Consider the following 24,000-nt stretch of genomic DNA (forward strand, 5'->3'; position numbering starts at 1 on the left):
TTTGTGAGAAGTTTTTAAAAAATTAATTAATTTAAATACTTTCACAATTTAAACTTCTTTTTTATTTGTTCTTCACCACAGACAATGAACATAAAAATGAATTTTGAGCTTTAATAGTATTTCTTAACTCTTAACGGCATTAAAAATATACTTGAAAGATTTTTAAATAAATGTATTTAACTTTTTTCTTTAACTGGTCAATAAATAACTCAAATTATCTTGACCAAGTCCCTGTCACGTCTGATTTTCTCAATATTTGTAGATTGTACAGAGGGGGGGAAACTAATCTAGTTAAAAGGCTTTCATGTAAATTATTTTCTGCTAACCAACACGTCACAAATCTCGAATAAACACAAGGTAAATTTTTTAGAAATAAACAGATTTTTTCAAACGGTCGACAGAAAACAGAACAGGTACAGTATTTTCATTATTTTACAAAAAAAAAAGTTAAATATTTCTTACCCTGTACACAGAAATAGAAAAACAGGCAACATAAAATTCAAAGAAATGTCTTGATTAAGCTGGAATTCAGTAAAAAGGGATTTAAAAAACTAATTGAGGTTCTACAGTAGTTTTTGCATAACAAAATGAAATACTATAAAGTAAAATGCAAAAAAAAAAATGTAGTAATTAAAAAACGAACGATAGATTTTTATCACTCGAGAAGTAACTTTGCCTTAACTGTTGGTAATAATGAAAATTAAAAAATCTGAAACTTTAACATTCTTGGGTTTTTTTCGTCTTTTATACTTTTCTTCAGAAAACTCTGAATTTTAACTAGTTTTCCAGCTTTTTACCCGAAGAAAATTTTTGCACTTTGTCCATATACTTACGCTACAATATGCTACAAGTACCCCACATTTTCCCTAAAAAAAAGACAAAAAAACCCACATTTCTTTTAAAAAACCCAACTTTTAGTTGGGTTTTTTTTTGGGTTTTATTTAAAAAAAACCCAAAAAAACCCTGGGTCCCATGGGCTTTTTTTAAAAAAAACCCGGGTTTTTGTCAACCCTGCCCTAAATAATCACAAAAAAGTAAATAAGCAACAATACATGCGCCATCACATTTGCGCACACACACACACACACACACACACACACACACACACAAAAAAAAAAAAAAAAAAAACGAGCAGATGTGTGCATCACATGACTTCCTTTTACTCCAATTTAATGTCATTTCCCCATTACTGGCAATTTTTAATGTGATTCAATTGTTTACTCTCTAAATATCACCAACAGTGGACAAATTGAAACCAGATTAAAATAAAATTAATTAGAATTCTGAAATTTTGAATTCAAATTATGAATTTCGCAACCACGAACTGCGATAGGACCCTACTCATTGGAGTTATTGTTTCTAGAAACGGCTCCTGTCCCTCCTCCTGGGCGGTTTATGTGTGCACAGTTGTGTGTGTGTAGGCTTGTGTGTGTGTGCACAGACATGTGTGTATGCACGTAGACGTGTGTGAAGTCGTGTGTGCGTATGTGTGTGAGCGTGCGTGTGTAGGACATGGACGCCTCTGACCAGGAGAAGCGGATAACTCAGGACCAGAGGAGCCGCGCCTGCAGAGGACGGTGGGCGGTTGGTGCTGCAGAGGGCCCTGGTCCAAGCCGAAAAAGGAACCAGACATCAAAGACAGTCAAGTGAGGGACAATAAACAATCGTGATTGCTCAAAAAAAAAAAAAAAAAAAAAACCCCGCCAACTTGGCGACAAAAACTTGGCGACCAAAAGACGACATATTTCCAAGTGTCCCCCCAAATTATAACACCACTTGAGTATACAACGAAATTAACAATGGTTTTCCCCCCCAAAAAGGGGCAAAAGACCCCTTTAGAAACACCCCGAATGCAAAAAAAAAGGGGGAGGTGCACAGCTAGACCCCACTAGGAGTCTACGTACCAAACTTTCTTGGACATACCGTTCTTGAGTTATGCGACATACATACGCACATACACACCTCCGCACATTCGCACATACGTAACGTCACGAAAAAAGTCGTTTGTAATTAAACTCGGGGAATGTCAAAATGGATATTTCGGGTTTTTATACGTTCTTAAGCACTTATCCGCGTGTGGTCCGGTTAAAAAAAAAACTCAACATCAATTCGGGGGGTGAGCAAAATGGAAAATGAAGGCCGAATTTCGAGTGAATTTTTTTTCGCGAATACAATACAGTGAAACCCCTCCTAACGGACACTCCTCAAAGGCGGACACCTCTCTTATGCGGACAATTTTTTAATTCCCCAGTTCCAATGCAAATAACATTATTAAACCCCTGTTCTGCGGACACCTCTCTACTGCGGACGAAAAAAAATTGTCCCGATAGTGTCCGTATTAGAGGGATTTTACTGTACTTCGTTTTTTGTAAAAGTAAGTAAAAAAGCAGCGCACTATTTTGATTGAGGTGTAATATTTCGATTTTCGAGGAAGAAATGACAACTTGAAAGCAATGAAATAACTCATGAGGAAAATGGTCAAGAGGAAAACCAATTTGTTGTATTAGCGAGAAGGTATTTTCCAAAAGAAAAGAAAAGCTTCTCCAACCATTCGGAGTAACTGGAAATCCATTTTCCTCGCTGGCGCAGATTTCAATATCTTTACGCTATAACTTGATTTCTTTTTTGTTTCGTCATTAATTTTAAAATTTTAACTTCAACTTATGTTTTTAGTGATACAGTGAACCGTCGTTCATTTGCGCTTTTCGTCTGTTCCCCGTAAAAATAAAGGTTATAAAACGTAATTTTCATCGAGTGATCACTTTAGTAGGCAAAAAACTATGTTCCTCAAAATTTTATTTTTCTTCCCCTATTAAACAATAAATTAAATTACTGAAGAAATTTTTATTTTCGCGAAAATGAAGATATCGGTGAAAAGTTAGAGATAGATAGATACAAAGATTCAATCACAATTAGACCTTACGGTCTCGGAAATTCCGATCGGGATCATAGGCGGATTTAGGACTGAGTTCCTGGGGGGGGGGGGGGGGGGGAGGGCAGGATTTTTTTTTTTGGAGCAACATTTTTAATTGCCCCCCCCCTCCTATGTTTTTGTCTGTTTTCTGTGATGCATAAGGCCATTCTTTACTTTTTTATGTGTCGTTTTCATTACTGTGTGTAATCATGCTGTCCTTTTTAAATTGACCTTAAAAGAGAGGGGGCTGGTATTAAGAGAGTAACGCAGTGCTCCCTTTTAAGTGGGATATAGAATATCTCCAGTTTTTAGGGGGCCCGGGGGTTACTCCCCCGGAGGAAATTATCTAAAATGGATATAAAATTCTGCATTTTGAAGTCTTATAAGGGTTAATTGGAAATAATAGGCAAATAATTTTTTTTTTAAGTTTTACGCTTTAAAAGTGCTTTGTGATGCAAGTTAATACTTTAAAAGAAATGGTGCACAGATTTAGAGAATAGGTATCAAGAGAGTACATACTACAAATTTGAACAATTCTTAATTTATACACTTGATAAGAAATAAAATTGAAGCACACTTTGCTTAGGAGTTTCAAAGACTTGTCTAATTATTTTCAAGATTTGGTTGGTTAGATTGGTTTTTTGGTTCAAGAGCCCTTGTAGGCTATACTACGCCAATTCTTTTCTGGGATTTTAGAACCTATCAATAATTTGCACTTGAGTAGTAGATTATGCACTTGTACAGTATTGTTCAAACTTTGTAAGAAACGGCTGTTTTAAGTTTAAAAGAAAAAATAAACTTTAATTTCCTATTCAAAAAAGAAAAAATCATGATTTTTTTTTTGTTATTAAGATTTTGGAAGATAAGTTGTTACTTTATAAACTCCTCCCAAAACTGGGGGCATTGTCCCCTCCCCCCCTATAAATCCACCCATTCTCTTCTGAACTATTCAAAAACGAAAAAATAATGATTTTTTTTTTTTAAATTTTTGGAAGATGTGTTGTTACTATATAAAGTCCTTCCAAAACTGGGGGGGGGGGCATTGCCCCCCTCTGACCCCCTATAAATCCGCCCATGATCGGGATGAAATTCAGCAGATTTAATAGTACCCCTCGAGAGTATCCACACAGTAAAGTAATAAAACGCACTAGCCAGAACATTCCGAGAAATCAGCCTCTTAAATTTTACGCGCAGTTTATATGCTAGTAGAGATTTTTGCCAGCAGTAGCTCCGTGGCTTTGTGGTCAGCATTCTGGATTCCCGTGCAATCTATCCCGGGTTCGACACCTCTTGAAAAATTCCCTTTTTCGCCAAAATGTACCTCACTTGTCCAACCTTGCGACGTCTATTTTTATAGACAGGTAAAGAATCTAATATAGCGTATACAAAATTATGCGTATCTCGTTGAAAATAATAAAAAAATAAATACCCGTGAAAACTGCATAAAAATACACTCAACTGTCCATCATCAACTGTCATCGCCAATTTTCAATAAAATCATTTGGTATGCCTGGTATGCTTCAAACTTTCCGACAAAAGGAGAAATTTTCATGAATATTAACGAAGAATATTTTCCTACGAATATTCCATTATACAGTAGGGCCGTTTCCATGGACACTTTCGACCCCAGGAAAAAAACCTGCTTTTCACCGCATTCCGGTTATTTGCAGGGTTTATGTGGAATCTTTCTACTCCTGCTAGCTTCTGGAGTGAAAACGGTGTTTTTACCCAGAATGCACTACGCAAAAACAAGTTCGTCTACTAGCCGCTAAGGATGCTGGGTAAAAACCGCTTTCTCTGGTGGGAGAACCTCTTTTTACACGGAAACGGGGAATTTTTCAATCTGTTTTTTGTGGAGCCAGAGCGGGGATTTACCGGGTATAACGTCCGTTATGAACGCGGCTATTGGGTAAGATATCAACATAGTTTTTATTTTCTATTTTTTATGATAATTAACATTCTGGTGTATGTATATAAATATTTAATTCCTAAATAAAAACTATATTGTTAAATTTTATACATAAATCAACACGTCCTACCCTAATTTTGTTGCCGTGGTAAATCAAATTATAATCGATTGAATTTATCCCTATTAATAATACATTACGTATCCTCATCTAAATAATAGCCGATGAGGAAGTAACCCGCGTGTTTCAACAATGAATCTCGCGCCTTGGCATGATAATTTGCTTTATGAAATGCTTTATCGTAACAAGGCTAAACTCGATCCGGTGACCTCAACTGTTTTACTGGTAAGACTGTCATTTTAGGAGAATAAAGAAACGTAAAAATGGTCAACAATGGCCGCCATCTACTGGGGTTAGGGTTAAATTGCCAAATTTAACTTAGACTACCAAAATGTCACCACACAGGCAATCGGTGCTTTCAAATGTACATAGAAGCAAATTTTCACCCGTCATACCGTGACGGGCGACTTTCTAGTTTAAAAATAAAAGTGTTTTCTTGAACTCATCTATATCAATTAGCTGTAACAGTCGCTTCATAAATTTATATAAATAATGCTTCGAGAGGTATCGAACCCGGGATGGATTGTACGGGAATCCAGTACGCTGACCACATTAGCCACTGAGCTGCTGCTGGTGAGAGATCTCTACAGGGTTCATACTCTATTTGGATGAAAAAATTCCATGACTTTTTCATGACTTCAATGAAAATTTTCATGACCTCGTTATACGAAGAGAATAGCACTATTTAATCTCAAACTTGGTAATATTTGGAAATGAGCATTAGCAAAACGTCTATATGAATGCCACAGCCTCATTGAAGCACTTACTCGTAATGGGAAAAATATAAGTGCACACTTAAAAAACTAAACTATTCTTATTTGTCTTCATCATATAAATTTAAGTAAAGTAAAAATGCAGCGAGGCGAATATGACGATGCTTAAATGTCTGATATTTAAAAAAAAAAAAAAAAAAAACAGGCAGAATGATATTGAATGGGACAAAGGTTGAATGAGTCATCACTAAGTTTCAATAAATTTGCTTCAAAAGTTACCTTTTAGTGTCAACAGTGCCTTTAATCATCCACTTAACTTGACAGTATTTTGGTTCTTTGAATAAAGCCACATAGTTTGGTCCTTTATGTTTCTAAACTAGAACTTTTTTGAAAAAAAAACGTTCATTAATGAATCAATCTTCTGATTCAAAAGTATATTTGTTTTAATTACAAATTTGCATATTTTCAAATGCATATAAATTAATAGGTTCAGAAATTCCAGAATACGTTTAATTCCCGACATTGAACGTAGCAGTGGGTCGTTTGGATTAGTTTTGTGTGCCGTATGTTGGGCACTACTGTTTTAGAGCATTAGAATTCCTCTTTTTCTGTATTCTATCGCCTGACTTAAGATCTTTATTTTTTAAAACATTCAACAAATTAAGATAAACTCTGATAAATTTAATAATAAAGTCCTTACGAGTGATGGAATCGAACTCGCATGCAATTGAATTGCTTTTTTCTTGAGTGGGCGTGGCAAAACTAAGAACGTGAAATTTTGCTACTACAGAATATGAAACATAAGAAGTGTTTAAAATAACAGTAAATTCAAAATAAGTGATGTCCAGGCAGTAAAATCACATCGCAAAAAATGGCAAGCAGCTGCGACAGGAGTGGATGCAATGAGATTTCAAAATTCAGATTTGATTTTTGGATCGTTCAATTTTCGACTCTTAATAGCTTTTATGTGCTATACTGTTAAATCACTCAAGATTTCTAATGCTCCTTTAGCTGCTGTTCTTTTCTCTTTGTCCAGGAAATTTTTTCATGACTTGAAATAAATTTCCATGACTTTCAATGAAAATTTCAATTTTCCATGACTTTTCTAGGTCTGAAATTCTGTTATTTTTTATCCATGACTTTCCAGGATTTCCATGACCCGTACGAACCCTGTCTCTACAAGCTGCATATAAAACTTTAGAGGCTGTTTTTCGGAATGTTCTGGCTAGTGCTCTTTATTACTTTACTGCGTGGATACTCTCAAGGGGTACTACTACTCTGCTGACTTTCATACTGATCGGAATTTCCGAGACCGTAAGGTCTCCTTGTCTGAATTGAATCTTTACATCAAAAACTAACATTTTTGATGAAAGAAATTTTTAAAAAGTAATCATTCAAAGATATAGAGATAGTAGATAGATACAGCGGCGTACGCAGACAAATCAGTTCGGGGGGGGGGGGGGGGCTGAGCTCGAAAGTCTTTGAGCTGGGGGGGGGATACTTATGAACTGTAGCTAAGAAAAGTTCATGTATCGCTTTTCTGATATCAATACGAATGTAAGATTTCAAAAATACATCATAAAAAAAAAAACTTGTTCTTTATTATAATTTTTATAATTAATTTTGAAAATTTCGGGGGGGGGGGGGCTGTAGCCCTATCAGCCCACCCCCTTTGTACGCCACTGGATAGATATAGTAGATAGAGAGAGAAGACAGGATACTTCAAATAGCAGAAAATAAAATCACTTTTCATTGGATCTAGACAAGTGGCAGACTTATCACTTAGCTCAACTTACGATTTGTGTCACCTCAAAAGCAAGACGCATAATGAAACACTAGACAGAAAAATGCACTGAGGAGTTTTATTCATTTATTTGTGGTCAAAGTACACATTACAGTGAAGAAAATAATTATTTTTTCATAAAAATGTGAGGGGAGCAAAAACACCCGTCAACATAAAGGGTCAAAGCAATTCCAGCGAAAACTTTCTTTTTTTTTTTCGCATTTTGTTCTATGTGTAAAGCCATGTATTTAAAAAAATAATTGCTAAATGCAGACTTTAAATCGCCAGTTCCCAAGGCAGTACGGAAAATCTTTTCGGAGTGATACAATCCGTTATACAGCATGGCTGATGATTTTGGTCACGTTACTAATGGTTGACTTCACTAAAAGCAATGAAGAAGTAAAATGGCACTTTCAAAAACGAAAAGTTTATTATATTCAAGCTAACTTGCAGCTATAAAAAACCTCAGATGTGTGTTACAAATACGTAATTTAACAACATGTAACCAACGATACCTCTCGTTATCTCATACTCAATAGTAGAGCCATCTTTAAACTGATAAACACATCAGCAGTGAGAACTTGCCCAATATAATGATGCTCGTGATTTAAACTGAATGTAGCTCGAAACAATAATAATTACATTTCTTTCTAGAAATAGATTGAACTGCGTCAAAACAGTGCAGAACAAAAGGTTCGTTACTACTAATAGGATGTTAAAATGTGAAATATTTGAACAAAGATATTTAACGAAAAGTGATCACAGATAGATAACTGTTCCATCGAGGACAGGATCTACAAATTTTGGGCCTCCCTGCAAAAAATCCCCAGCACCCCTTACCAATGGATCGGGCTGTGGTCCCCTCAGTGTTGTGACCCCCCCCTCGTACTGCGCGTACGTAGATCCAAGCCCGATTCCATCCATATATTTTGTCAGCTCGCATTTACTTTTTTGAGCGAATGATGCAATGTTGATTTTCCATCAGGAATTTGGAGGCGTGGTTCAAATAACAAAAGTATAATAAAGAACGAAAAAATATATATACATAGAATTCTCACTAATGAATTAACATTTAAATGCTTTCATTTGCGTTGCACAGGGGAGTTTTAATTAGACACCACTCCGGCAGTGAAATGAGATTGGTAAAGAAACCTATATATACGAACTGCTGAAGTGCTTATTTTTTCGCCAAAACTACTGGGTTGGTTGGCGTTGAAGTAATTGCGTCAGGATTGTTCAAAATTTTCCATCCGATGCCAAAAAGCTGATAAACATTTAAAGCTAGCAACCCCCAGGTCGCCAATACCTAAAGACGGTCAAAAGAGCAACAACCAATCAGATTTACAACCGGAATGGGGTCTAGAAAGACGTGCACAAGGGCATTGAGTAAATTCTTATCGGTAACACAATAAAACATTTTGCTTAAAAAAAGGTGCGAACACAGGAGTAAATGTCCGCAACAGCGAGTATAACAAAATAAGTGTTCTCTTTCATCTGCGAAGCTCTGACTAACACCAGGAAAAGAAGGGCGCCTTGCTCTGGAACGTCTGAGTGAAGTGATCGTCTGCTATCCTCGACCTCCCTTTGCTCCTCCCCTTGCTCCTCTGGATGACGACGGCGGGCATCTGCACCAACTGGAGGGGGCTCTTCGCGTCCTTGAGGGCCTGGACTAGATTCAGGACTTGACCCCTGAGCACCGACATCTGCTTCTCGAAGACGTTCTTATCGAAGCCCCGGTCCACGCTGAAGAGTTCGTACAGGTCGTCGCAGAGCTCCTGGACAAAGTTCAAGTCGGAGAGCTGGGGCAGGACCAGGTCCCGGATCTCCGAGGAGAAAGGGACTCGCGCCATGGGCAGCCACGCCCAGTGGAACGGATACGCCCTCCACGAATCGGGATGCTTGAACGGGAAGGCCAGGCCATTGTCGATGGCGGCCACCTTGATCTCGGGTTTGCTTCCATCGGCGGCGCCCGGCCTCACGTACCGGATAAGCCAGTTGTCGTTCCCGCGGTCCGTGTTCCGGATGATGTAGTCCAGCACGACCAGTTTCTCGAACTGCAGGTGGAACGCCTTCTGGAGGTCTTCGGGCAGGTGTTCCGATTCGAACACCTTCAGCCAAGACTCCGCGTCTCTGTATCCGTCCACGAACAGCTGGAAGGACCCCATCTTCGGCGGCAGTCCGATCCGGTTGAAATGGCACCGGTACCGCGGGAACTTCTCGCAGATGTTCCTCTTAGTCCTCGACTTCGCCCTGTCGATGGCGGAATAGTTGAAGGACTCGCTGACCAGTCTCACGACCTTCGTCTTGGGCACGATATTGAGTTGCAGCTTCTGGTCCACCAGGGAGGCCCCGGCCTCGGACAGGTAGCCCTGGTTGGGTACTAGGCAGCTCCTGCCGAAACAGCAGGGGCAGCAGATCTTGTGCATCCACTTGGTCCATTTGGGGTTGAGGCGGCCGTAGGGCTCCTCGTCCTTGGGCTTGAAGACGCCGACCTTGACGTTGTTGATGTTCTTGACGAAGTAGCTCCCGCTGGATCCCTGCATTGATAAAATGTAAGTGATTAAGAGCTGAAGCATATATCTGACTGAACGATTAAACGAACTAAAACAAAATACATTAAATTATAAGAACTCAGGAAAATATCCGTCTATGATAGTCTTCTTGGTTCGGCTTAAACGCAAAGAGCGCATAGGCAATTGAATCTAGTGAATCTTCATAAAACTTTTTCTTGTTCTTCGTTGTTGCTTTGCGTATGAATCTTCAGATCTAGTGGGGCGATTTTTAACTGACCACTAATTTATCGGTAGTTCATTTAATTGAATAGTTCCTTCATGTTACTGTCTGGCCACTATTTCCATGTTTAGCAGCCAGTTTAGACGATTCTACCATAATGAGAGGAAAAAAAAATGATGCGTGTGTTTAGTTCACTTCAAACTTTATTTACTTTAGAGGCTAAAACACATTTGTAAAACAAACTGGCACCCCTGAAAACTAATAGAAGCGTCCATATCCGCCCGTAAAACAGGGTGCTCGCCTTTCTATCTTTTCGGTGGTTGTAATAGCGTATTTACTTGTTGTTGCTCATCCTCGAGAAGAGATCTGAAATATGTCAGATCAGCTCCAGCAGTTTGTAGACTGCTAAAAAGTTGATCACCATGGGGTTGATCTGAGGTCAAGTCTGCCTTGGAAAGTCAGATGCAACCCAGAATGTGCCCTGGTGAAGCAGGATGGTCACAGCATTTTTAACAAGTAGAGTAGATTTTTCTGCCACTTTCGAAGGTAAGACACTTAAAATGGCCAGTCATAATTCTAGATAAAGCAGTCTGAACGCTACGGTCACATTTAGCTATTTACTTAGTAAGTATCAGCAGGGCCGCCGAGAACCAAAGCGGGCTCCTAGTCAGTTTCGTTACCGCCCCCCCCCCTCAAAACCATAAAACTTATAAAATGTCAACTGCTCCAGTTCCAATCCTCAAGAGGCTGGCTTCTGGTTTCTGACCAGGCTAACATGGCCTTTCGTTGACTCTGAGTATCAGTGTCTTATGCTGGAACCACTTAAAATTTAGTTTACAGTGGCCGATTTTCTTCAAGGACTATACCATGCGATGATCAAGTACAACGGCGATCATTCCTTGATATAACTAAACTAATTGCCACTCAAAAAGACAGTTTTAACAAAAACGGCGAACCGGCATCCTACCTGGTAGATCCTCTCGGGGATGACGCCGTGCAGGATGGCGTGTTCTGCCTCGCGCACGGTGCACGTGAACTGGATGCCCTCTTGGAAGACATTGACGTTGCAGCAGGGCTCCTGGTCAGATTCGTTACCGTCCCCGCCCACAAAAGCATAAAACTTATAAAATGTCTACTGCTCCAGTTACAATCCTCAAGACACTGGCTTCTAGTTTCTGACCAGGCTAACATGGCCTTTCGTTGACTCTGAGTATCAGTGTCTTATTTAGTTAATACAGTGGCCGATTTTCTTCAAGGACTATACCATGCGATGTCCAAGCACAACGGTGATCATTCCTTGATATGACTAAACTAATTGCCACTCAAAAAGACAGTTTTAACAAAAACGGTGAACCGGCCTCCTACCTGGTAGATCCTCTCCGGGATGACGTCGTGCAGGATGGCGTGTTCTGCCTCGCGCACGGTGCACGTGAACTGGATGTCCTCTGGGAAGACATTGACGTTGCAGCAGGGCTCTTGGTCAGATTCGTTACCGTCCCCGCCCACAAAAGCATAAAAATTATAAAATGTCTACTGCTCCGGTTCCAATCCTCAAGAGACTGGCTTCTGGTTTCTGACCAGGCTAACATGGTCTTTCGTTGACTCTGAGTATTAGTGTCTTATGCTGGAACCACTTAAAATTTAGTTTACGGTGGCCGATTTTCTTCAAGGACTATACCATGCGATGTCCAAGTACAACGGCGATCATTCCTTGATATAACTAAACTAATTACCACTCAAAAAGACAGTTTTAACAAAAACGGCGAACCGGCCTCCTACCTGGTAGATCCTCTCGGGGATGACGCCGTGCAGGATGGCGTGTTCTGCCTCGCGCACGGTGCACGTGAACTGGATGTCCTCTGGGAAGACATTGACGTTGCAGCAGGGCTCTTGGTCAGATTCGTTACCGTCCCCGCCCACAAAAGCATAAAAATTATAAAATGTCTACTGCTCCGGTTCCAATCCTCAAGAGACTGGCTTCTGGTTTCTGACCAGGCTAACATGGTCTTTCGTTGACTCTGAGTATTAGTGTCTTATGCTGGAACCACTTAAAATTTAGTTTACGGTGGCCGATTTTCTTCAAGGACTATACCATGCGATGTCCAAGTACAACGGCGATCATTCCTTGATATAACTAAACTAATTGCCACTCAAAAAGACAGTTTTAACAAAAACGGTGAACCGGCCTCCTACCTGGTAGATCCTCTCGGGGATGACGCCGTGCAGGATGGCGTGTTCTGCCTCGCGCACGGTGCACGTGAACTGGATGTCCTCTGGGAAGACATTGACGTTGCAGCAGGGCTCCTGGTCAGATTCGTTACCGCCCCCTCCCTCAAAACCATAAAACTTATAAAATGTCTACTGCTCCGGTTCCAATCCTCAAGAGACTGGCTTCTGGTTTCTGACCAGGCTAACATGGTCTTTCGTTGACTCTGAGTATTAGTGTCTTATGCTGGAACCACTTAAAATTTAGTTTACGGTGGCCGATTTTCTTCAAGGACTATACCATGCGATGTCCAAGCACAACGGCGATCATTCCTTGATATAACTAAACTAATTGCCACTCAAAAAGACAGTTTCAACAAAAATGGCGATCCGGCCTCCTACCTGGTAGATCCTCTCGGGGATGACGCCGTGCAGGATGGCGTGTTCTGCCTCTCGCACGGTGCACGTGAACTGGATGTCCTCTGGGAAGACATTGACGTTGCAGCAGGGCTCTTGGTCAGATTCGTTACCGTCCCCGCCCACAAAAGCATAAAAATTATAAAATGTCTACTGCTCCGGTTCCAATCCTCAAGAGACTGGCTTCTGGTTTCTGACCAGGCTAACATGGTCTTTCGTTGACTCTGAGTATTAGTGTCTTATGCTGGAACCACTTAAAATTTAGTTTACGGTGGCCGATTTTCTTCAAGGACTATACCATGCGATGTCCAAGTACAACGGCGATCATTCCTTGATATAACTAAACTAATTACCACTCAAAAAGACAGTTTTAACAAAAACGGCGAACCGGCCTCCTACCTGGTAGATCCTCTCGGGGATGACGGAGTGCAGGATGGCGTGTTCTGCCTCGCGCACGGTGCACGTGAACTGGATGTCCTCTGGGAAGACATTGACGTTGCAGCAGGGCTCTTGGTCAGATTCGTTACCGTCCCCGCCCACAAAAGCATAAAAATTATAAAATGTCTACTGCTCCGGTTCCAATCCTCAAGAGACTGGCTTCTGGTTTCTGACCAGGCTAACATGGTCTTTCGTTGACTCTGAGTATTAGTGTCTTATGCTGGAACCACTTAAAATTTAGTTTACGGTGGCCGATTTTCTTCAACGACTATACCATGCGATGTCCAAGTACAACGGCGATCATTCCTTGATATAACTAAACTAATTGCCACTCAAAAAGACAGTTTTAACAAAAACGGTGAACCGGCCTCCTACCTGGTAGATCCTCTCGGGGATGACGCCGTGCAGGATGGCGTGTTCTGCCTCGCGCACGGTGCACGTGAACTGGATGTCCTCTGGGAAGACATTGACGTTGCAGCAGGGCTCCTGGTCAGATTCGTTACCGCCCCCTCCCTCAAAACCATAAAACTTATAAAATGTCTACTGCTCCGGTTCCAATCCTCAAGAGACTGGCTTCTGGTTTCTGACCAGGCTAACATGGTCTTTCGTTGACTCTGAGTATTAGTGTCTTATGCTGGAACCACTTAAAATTTAGTTTACGGTGGCCGATTTTCTTCAAGGACTATACCATGCGATGTCCAAGCACAACGGCGATCATTCCTTGATATAACTAAACTAATTGCCACTCAAAAAGACAGTTTCAACAAAAATGGCGATCCGGCCTCCTACCTGGTAGATCCTCTCGGGGATGACGCCGTGCAGGATGGCGTGTTCTGCCTCTCGCACGGTGCACGTGAACTGGATGTCCTCTGGGAAGACATTGACGTTGCAGCAGGGCTCTTGGTCAGATTCGTTACCGTCCCCGCCCACAAAAGCATAAAAATTATAAAATGTCTACTGCTCCGGTTCCAATCCTCAAGAGACTGGCTTCTGGTTTCTGACCAGGCTAACATGGTCTTTCGTTGACTCTGAGTATTAGTGTCTTATGCTGGAACCACTTAAAATTTAGTTTACGGTGGCCGATTTTCTTCAAGGACTATACCATGCGATGTCCAAGTACAACGGCGATCATTCCTTGATATAACTAAACTAATTGCCACTCAAAAAGACAGTTTCAACAAAAACGGCGAACCGGCCTCCTACCTGGTAGATCCTCTCGGGGATGACGCCGTGCAGGATGGCGTGTTCTGCCTCGCGCACGGTGCACGTGAACTGGATGTCCTCTGGGAAGACATTGACGTTGCAGCAGGGCTCTTGGTCAGATTCGTTACCGTCCCCGCCCACAAAAGCATAAAAATTATAAAATGTCTACTGCTCCGGTTCCAATCCTCAAGAGACTGGCTTCTGGTTTCTGACCAGGCTAACATGGTCTTTCGTTGACTCTGAGTATTAGTGTCTTATGCTGGAACCACTTAAAATTTAGTTTACGGTGGCCGATTTTCTTCAAGGACTATACCATGCGATGTCCAAGTACAACGGCGATCATTCCTTGATATAACTAAACTAATTGCCACTCAAAAAGACAGTTTTAACAAAAACGGTGAACCGGCCTCCTACCTGGTAGATCCTCTCGGGGATGACGCCGTGCAGGATGGCGTGTTCTGCCTCGCGCACGGTGCACGTGAACTGGATGTCCTCTGGGAAGACATTGACGTTGCAGCAGGGCTCCTGGTCAGATTCGTTACCGCCCCCTCCCTCAAAACCATAAAACTTATAAAATGTCTACTGCTCCGGTTCCAATCCTCAAGAGACTGGCTTCTGGTTTCTGACCAGGCTAACATGGTCTTTCGTTGACTCTGAGTATTAGTGTCTTATGCTGGAACCACTTAAAATTTAGTTTACGGTGGCCGATTTTCTTCAAGGACTATACCATGCGATGTCCAAGCACAACGGCGATCATTCCTTGATATAACTAAACTAATTGCCACTCAAAAAGACAGTTTCAACAAAAATGGCGATCCGGCCTCCTACCTGGTAGATCCTCTCGGGGATGACGCCGTGCAGGATGGCGTGTTCTGCCTCTCGCACGGTGCACGTGAACTGGATGTCCTCTGGGAAGACATTGACGTTGCAGCAGGGCTCTTGGTCAGATTCGTTACCGTCCCCGCCCACAAAAGCATAAAAATTATAAAATGTCTACTGCTCCGGTTCCAATCCTCAAGAGACTGGCTTCTGGTTTCTGACCAGGCTAACATGGTCTTTCGTTGACTCTGAGTATTAGTGTCTTATGCTGGAACCACTTAAAATTTAGTTTACGGTGGCCGATTTTCTTCAAGGACTATACCATGCGATGTCCAAGCACAACGGCGATCATTCCTTGATATAACTAAACTAATTGCCACTCAAAAAGACAGTTTCAACAAAAATGGCGATCCGGCCTCCTACCTGGTAGATCCTCTCGGGGATGACGCCGTGCAGGATGGCGTGTTCTGCCTCTCGCACGGTGCACGTGAACTGGATGTCCTCTGGGAAGACATTGACGTTGCAGCAGGGCTCCTGGTCAGATTCGTTACCGCCCCCTCCCTCAAAACCATAAAACTTATAAAATGTCTACTGCTCCGGTTCCAATCCTCAAGAGACTGGCTTCTGGTTTCTGACCAGGCTAACATGGTCTTTCGTTGACTCTGAGTATTAGTGTCTTATGCTGGAACCACTTAAAATTTAGTTTACGGTGGCCGATTTTCTTCAAGGACTATACCATGCGATGTCCAAGCACAACGGCGATCATTCCTTGATATAACTAAACTAATTGCCACTCAAAAAGACAGTTTCAACAAAAATGGCGATCCGGCCTCCTACCTGGTAGATCCTCTCGGGGATGACGCCGTGCAGGATGGCGTGTTCTGCCTCGCGCACGGTGCACGTGAACTGGATGTCCTCTGGGAAGACATTGACGTTGCAGCAGGGCTCTTGGTCAGATTCGTTACCGTCCCCGCCCACAAAAGCATAAAAATTATAAAATGTCTACTGCTCCGGTTCCAATCCTCAAGAGACTGGCTTCTGGTTTCTGACCAGGCTAACATGGTCTTTCGTTGACTCTGAGTATTAGTGTCTTATGCTGGAACCACTTAAAATTTAGTTTACGGTGGCCGATTTTCTTCAAGGACTATACCATGCGATGTCCAAGCACAACGGCGATCATTCCTTGATATAACTAAACTAATTGCCACTCAAAAAGACAGTTTCAACAAAAATGGCGATCCGGCCTCCTACCTGGTAGATCCTCTCGGGGATGACGCCGTGCAGGATGGCGTGTTCTGCCTCTCGCACGGTGCACGTGAACTGGATGTCCTCTGGGAAGACATTGACGTTGCAGCAGGGCTCCTGGTCAGATTCGTTACCGCCCCCTCCCTCAAAACCATAAAACTTATAAAATGTCTACTGCTCCGGTTCCAATCCTCAAGAGACTGGCTTCTGGTTTCTGACCAGGCTAACATGGTCTTTCGTTGACTCTGAGTATTAGTGTCTTATGCTGGAACCACTTAAAATTTAGTTTACGGTGGCCGATTTTCTTCAAGGACTATACCATGCGATGTCCAAGCACAACGGCGATCATTCCTTGATATAACTAAACTAATTGCCACTCAAAAAGACAGTTTCAACAAAAATGGCGATCCGGCCTCCTACCTGGTAGATCCTCTCGGGGATGACGCCGTGCAGGATGGCGTGTTCTGCCTCGCGCACGGTGCACGTGAACTGGATGTCCTCTGGGAAGACATTGACGTTGCAGCAGGGCTCTTGGTCAGATTCGTTACCGTCCCCGCCCACAAAAGCATAAAAATTATAAAATGTCTACTGCTCCGGTTCCAATCCTCAAGAGACTGGCTTCTGGTTTCTGACCAGGCTAACATGGTCTTTCGTTGACTCTGAGTATTAGTGTCTTATGCTGGAACCACTTAAAATTTAGTTTACGGTGGCCGATTTTCTTCAAGGACTATACCATGCGATGTCCAAGCACAACGGCGATCATTCCTTGATATAACTAAACTAATTGCCACTCAAAAAGACAGTTTCAACAAAAATGGCGATCCGGCCTCCTACCTGGTAGATCCTCTCGGGGATGACGCCGTGCAGGATGGCGTGTTCTGCCTCTCGCACGGTGCACGTGAACTGGATGTCTTCCGGGAAGACGTTGACGCTGCAGCAGGGCTCCGAGTCCATCCTGTTCAGGAGGGGCTGGCTCTCTTGGGGGCTGTCGCTCGGAACATTCAAGGGGCACAGGGCTATGTCGGGCAAGCAGTCATTGATCTTTCCCGAAATAGGCATATCTGGAAACAGGTAAAGAAAATGCTAAGGCAACTATCTGAAACATAAATTAACTTTTTTTGGATTCTACACACGAAAGGGCTTCCAAATTGCCCTTGCTATTCGAACTGCCACGAGACGACTGACATCAACAAAAACCAAGCTATAATGCCACGAATCCACGATACATTAACAGAAATACAGCACACTAAATTGAACCGACAGGTAGGAAATTTGCATATCGAAAAGCGCCCTCTTGCAAGCACAGGTATACTCGAGGATTTTTATGGAGATTTTCCACAACAGGAAAGGGGTAGATCTTAAGCCACGGTTGTCGATCAAGCTCGAGGAATCAAGGGTCTGCCCAGGATTTTTCCCAAGGTCCGTTTTTTTTTGTGAAAAATCAAATAATTTTGTGAAAAATGCAATTAATTTTGTGAAAATCAAAAAGTTTTCCTTTTTTTTTTGTGTAAAAACGAAGTTTCAGAATTTCGATGGCGCAAATACTGCACTATTGAAACTTTTCTTCAAGAACTATGCCATGCGATATCCAAGAACAACGGCAATCATTCCTCAATATAACTAAACAAAGTTGAGTGTTTAGTTGTGTGTTTAGTTGTTGAGTGTTTGGTTGAGTGTTTAGTTGTCAAAGTTGTGTGTGAAGTGTATTGTTGAGTGTTAAACTCAACAATAAGTTGAGTGTTTTCTTCTTTTCTGTTGATGATATTATTATTGAGTGATTTTCTGGTATTTGGGGGGCGGGGCATCGCTCTCTAGGAGATGGGCACCCCTCAAGTATCAATATTTGTTTACCATTCTGTGTTAAATCTTTCTAGAAATGTTATATGTATAGTATTTAAAATAATTGTAACAAAAAAATAAATAAAAATAAAAATAAAATTCAGGCAGGGGTTCAGCATTTAACTTTTTGGCCCAAAATACTCTTAAAGAGCCATAGCAATTTCGTTTAAAACTTATAAAGTCAATGGTTTTAACAAAAATAAAAAGAGATTTTATTTGTTTACCTCTTAATAAAGCGTACTAAATGTCAAAAATTCGAAAAATCGGATTCCGATAGCGGATGCAAAGAGATCGCAATGCTCAAAGTGAAGGCATCAAAAGTATAAAAACGGCTTGTAAAAGAAATATTTTTGATAAAATTATTTTAGAATTGCATTTTAGAGGCCCTTGAAAGCATATCATTAATATCGATCGACGCAGTTGAAGCAAAAATAAAATTAAACCATTGAATCGGCATTTTAATTTTTCACTCATACTAAAAAATGGAATTTCGCTATAAAAACTTGAAATAAGCGTTTTAGCAAAAATAAAGATACTTTTCATTTATTTGTATATTAATAAAGCGAAGTTAGTTAAAAAAAATGATTCTCATATCGATGTAAAAAAAGAAAAAAAGATTGAACTTTTCAAAATGTAGGGCATCTAAAGGAAAAAAAAGGTAAATAAAAGATAATTTAAAGTTAATGATCACTGCCAGCATCGAAAAATCAAACCCATATAATTTTCTCCCAAAATAACAGTTACTAATCGCACCATAGAAATGCAAAGATTGCCAAGCTGGTAAAATGATGATAATATTTTCTAATCAAGTCACTATAAAGGTTTAACGTCAGACGCTAAGTGGCGATAATTTTGAAGCTGGTAACCTTCTCTGAAGCGATCACATTTTTTCCCCACCCCTACTATCCGTTTGCAGTTCCAAGTTCATTTTGCTGATATATATTATTATTGTTTATTAAATCATTAGCAGGGAGAAAAGTGCTAACGAGGCAGAGTGCTTACCACGCTTTTTCAGAGAAGTTTACAACAACAACAGAGAACAATAATTAATGACTGCCAAAAAAATATCATAAACAGCTCTTTTTTATTAACACTAAGTTAATTCCTTTTTTCTTCATGCATGTTGTGTTTTTTAGTACACATTAAACTTATATATAATTAGTCATCACTAGAATAAAGTATTTTTTTCATCTGTGAACCTAATTTCTGTTTCAACACTACTATTAAGTCGTAATTCACGCAGTTTTGATTTACGTGATATTGCCGTGAATCGTAAATCACGTGTAAAACGAGGGTCTACTGTATTCACTCGTGTGCGACAAGTTTCAAACATTAAACAAAATAATTTTTGCCTTTTAGTGGATTTTAAACGTTGCTTCGACGTTTTAAGAACGTGTACACCAAATTTCTTCACGAAATAATTGATTTATTTAAGTGCTTTTCTAAAATGCAAGTTCAATGCTACTAACTATTGAATCAGGTTTGTTTATGAAAATACAATGAATTTAGCAGCAAATATGAATAAAAACAAAGGGGCTTGACTTCAATTTCAAGTCGGAGATTTTATGACTGATGAATTCATTCGAAAATGCGTATTCGTTGAAATGATGAAAGCAGCTGACTACATTTAAACAAAATCATAAAGTTTCAGGTACATCAGGGAATGCGGTTTAGCTGCGGATATTAACAAATGTTTTTTTTTTTTTTTTTTTTTTTAGTAAACTTCCGATTATCCACGGGGCGTAAAATCCGCGAGTGAATCAACGATCAGGAAGGTTTATTTTAGCAGCAAAAAGCAAATAATCGAAAATTTGTAAATTGAAACTTAGTTTTTTGGTTTTATTTTTTAAATTTTTTTTGTGGTTTCTTCATCGTACATACTAGAGGTGCGGCATCGATGGCAAAACATCGATGTTAGAAATTATTACATCGATGTTATTGATACATCGACCAAAAAACATCGATGTTTCCAAACATCGATCTTTTTATCAATGTATAACATATATTTTTGAATATCCTACACTAATTTAAGCAAGAATACGTATCCGAAGAATATATTGAAAATACTGAACTTCAAATCATAAATATAATTTAATAAGAATAATTTCGTAACATATTGGTATTATAGTAGGACAAAAATTGATTATAAGTCAAGCACCGATTAATACAACTAGTTACAGTAAAAAGGGAAACATTTTCAAACTGAATGAAACTAAAAGTAAATTTACATCAAAAAAGAATCTAAGAAAAAATGTATCATAGCACTTACCGTCAGTTTAATGATGAGAAAAAGCTGTGCTAATTATTTTAAAAATACAAAATTCATTCTAACAATTATTTTTAAGAGCAAAAAATATGTGTTGTACTGTTAGTTAATAACTAAACACAAATTGTACGTAATAGAGGGACGACATATTGGGGGAAGTTGATAAGTAACCCCGAATATTGGTGTTGACAGTTGGAGAAAAAGAAGTTTGTTTACTTCGTCCCCCAGAAGCGCATTTCTCTTTTCGCAGACTATCCCACCACTCAGAGAAACATCTCTTTCCGATGGAACAGAAATTGCCATCACTATCAAATACTTTAAAGCAACTTTTACTGCTACAGCTCTGAATTTTGAAAGATATAATTTTCACCGCAGTAACGTATAAGATATCCCTTAAGTTTAAGAACTGGAGCCTTGAAATAGACCACCAGACTACCAGTGTCGGGTTCTTCCAATAGCTTTGACCTCTTCCTCACTCTCTAATTAATCTTTTACTATCTTGTAGTGATATTCCCAAAAATCATCCTCTACACAGAAAAATTGATCTTATAAAATGGGTGCAAAAAAAATATTTTTTTTTTTCCAACTCCATAAGTAAACTTAATTACCTAGCGAGAAAATTGGAGCAAATTTTATGATAATTTTCAATTAAAATGCAAAAACATCAACATCGGAAAAACATCGAAACCAAAACATCGATGGTCCAAAAACATCGCAAGAAAAACATCGATGTTTCCAAAACATCGACATCGATGTCGCACCCCTAGTACATACACTTGCTGTTTATTGATGTTGAGTTCTGTTCCGCAAAAATACAAAAATTTTTACTTTACTGTACATATTTTCACTGTTTGAAAAAAGTATTATTTATCGATACAGCTAAGTTTTTGAGGAAGGACAATTTGTAAGTTATTTGTCCCTCAATTCAGTCTTTTTGCGGTTTATCCGCAATTTTTAATGTCCGCGGCAATTATGCCACGCAATGCCGCGGATAAGTTGACTGAAGGAAAAAAAGAGAAATAAGATCCGAATTTTCTTCGAAAATGATTAAAAAACACACAGATCTTAAAAGGAAAGAAACAAAGTTAGACTAGTATGTTGTGGCCATCACGAAACTTTCTTCTATATTTTTCTTTTTTTTTTTCTGATCCCTCCCCATGCTTGACGAGGAAGCAATATTCCCAACAAAAACAAAATGACACATGCAAAAACTTGACGACCATCCCAATGTCTGAATTATTGCAAAAGCAAAGCAAAGAGCGAAAATTGAAAGTTATTTTAAAAGCCTTGCTTGAATTAATTACAAATATTTTATTTGTTAACAAACATAAGATGGCAACAGTTAAAAATTTTAAATCATTGAGATAATATTTCCGATCATTTCCATACAATTAAAATCACGAGAAATACGCAGAGGATAATCTATTACGATTTATCTTTCTTATTGTTGCATTAATAAAGCTATTTTTATTCGAAAAAAAAAAAAAAAAAAAAAAAAAAAAAAAAAAAATCAACACCTCTTCGAGCGATCGGCGACAAAATTGAACCAAAGCCTGTTTACATATGGATTCACATATATTCCAAATTTCAACCAGAACGTAGCATTACTTCTTGAGATAGGGCACTCAAAATAGAAAAAAAGAACGGGTGATTGCGCTACCCCCTTTTTAGCTGTTGACACAAAAATAAAATCAGTTCTTATACCCACTAAGGGCTACTTGCCGATAAATTTTTCTTTCATTCCGTTCATTATTTCTTGAGATACAGCAGTCACAATTGACGACAAAAAGCGTTCTATAGCTCAACCCCCGTTTAAGTTATTGACACCAAAATTGAATCAGCACCTGTTCCTGTTAATACCAACATATGGACCAAATTTTGTTTGATTCCGCCAGTTACTTCCTGAGGAATAGCAAGCACGCGTAACTCGAAAAACGTCCCATTGCTCCACCCCCCTTGGAGGAATTCGCGCCAAAAACTAATGGGCACAAGTTCACATAGGGGCACATATGTGTACTAAATTTCGTTCGATTTCATGCGGTAGTTTTTGTTGTAGAGCGGCCACAAAAAACTGGTCACACACAGACGTGACACACATACACACACACACATACACACACACACACAGACAGACATTTTCCAAAAATGGTCGAAATGGACTCAGCACACCTCAAAACGTTCGAATCCGTCAAAATTCGAAATTCGAAAATTTGCACGAATCCAATACTTTCTTCTATATATTAGATATAGAAGAAAGTAAAAAAATGTGCAAAACGAAAAGAAAAATCCCCAAATCCGAAGATCTTATGTCATCAGATAGCTTTAGGAGACAATGCGGGAAATCTAAACTTGACCGCAAACCGCAAGCTTCCGTCATGTTCGCTCCCCCCCCCCCCGATTTCGCTCATATGATCTTTACTCATGATCAGTTCAAACGAGCGCAAGGTTTTTTTCCTTCCTTTCTTTCGTATTACTCACCGAAGAAAACTCAAACCCGGTAATTTATGAAAGTGTCTACATTTAATGTGCGGGTATCATTCGTTTCAATAAAAAAAAAAAAAAAAGAGTTTTGACATCTTGAATTCAAATTATGTTTTTCGCAATCACGAGTGTGTGTTTGTGTGTGGGAGGGTATGTGTGTTTGTGTGTAGGGGTTGTGTATGTGTGTGTAGGAGTTGTGTATGTGTGTGTAGGCACGTGTGTTTGTGTCTGTGCGCAGGCATAAGTGCGTGGGTAGTTGTGTGTATGAATGTGTGTGTGGGGGGATGTGTGTGTAGACATATGTGTTTGTGTCTGTGTGCAGGCATGAATGTGTGGGTAGTTGTGTATGTATGTGTCTGTATGTATGCGTGTGTGTATGTGTTTATGCGTGTGTATGTGTTTGTGTGTATGTGTCTGTGTGTAGGTGTATGTGTCTGTGTGTGTAGTTGTATGTGTGTGTATGTTCTTGTGTATGTGTGTAGGTGTATGTTTGTGTATGTGTGTGTTTGTGTATGTGCGTGTGTGTAGGACATGGATGCAACCTGGAGACGGTTTTCGCCAGAGGAGCAGCATCGTGAGGAGCCGGTCGACGGTGATTCTGCAGAGGGTGCTGACGGGAAAATAAAATGATAGCACATCAAAACAGTCAAATAAAAGCAATAAGCAATCGTGATTGCTTAAAAAAAAAAAAAAAAAAAAAAAAAAAAAAAAAAAAAAAAAAAAAAAAAAACCATTTTTATTAAATCCCACCCAATTCAAAATTAACTGTCGAATGAAGATTTGAGTAATTTGGATAAATTTTGCTGTTTTAATTTAGAAATCTACAGGCAGTCGGAAAACAGAAAGGCTTATTTTATAGCAAAAGTTTTGTGAATATTTCTAAGAAGGAAAAAATAATAAAGACGATATATATTTTT

At 39.8% G+C, this 24,000-nt stretch overlaps 1 protein-coding gene across 6 annotated transcripts in view; it reads right to left on the reverse strand.

Annotated features, from left to right (window-relative positions):
• Window positions 1-8,331: 8,331 nt before the first annotated feature.
• The window catches only part of LOC129226601 (phosphatidylinositol 4-kinase type 2-beta-like), a 29,308-nt gene continuing 13,639 nt past the window's right edge, over window positions 8,332-24,000 (reverse strand). For 2 of the 6 annotated variants that reach the window (XR_008580803.1, XR_008580802.1), the window contains one exon: window positions 17,337-17,558. Coding sequence is in view for 4 of the 6 variants with exons in the window: in XM_054861229.1 (XP_054717204.1) it covers window positions 8,946-9,974; window positions 17,332-17,558 (1,256 nt within the window). In the remaining 2 variants the exon portion in view is untranslated. Of the gene's footprint in view, window positions 9,975-11,137; window positions 11,249-11,535; window positions 11,627-12,777; window positions 12,836-17,331; window positions 17,559-24,000 lie in introns of those variants that run through there. The other 4 variants (XM_054861229.1, XM_054861228.1, XM_054861226.1 and 1 more) reach the window with 4 other exon arrangements.

The sequence above is a fragment of the Uloborus diversus genome, chromosome 7 (assembly GCF_026930045.1).
Source record: "Uloborus diversus isolate 005 chromosome 7, Udiv.v.3.1, whole genome shotgun sequence".
Lineage (NCBI taxonomy): Eukaryota > Metazoa > Arthropoda > Arachnida > Araneae > Uloboridae > Uloborus > Uloborus diversus.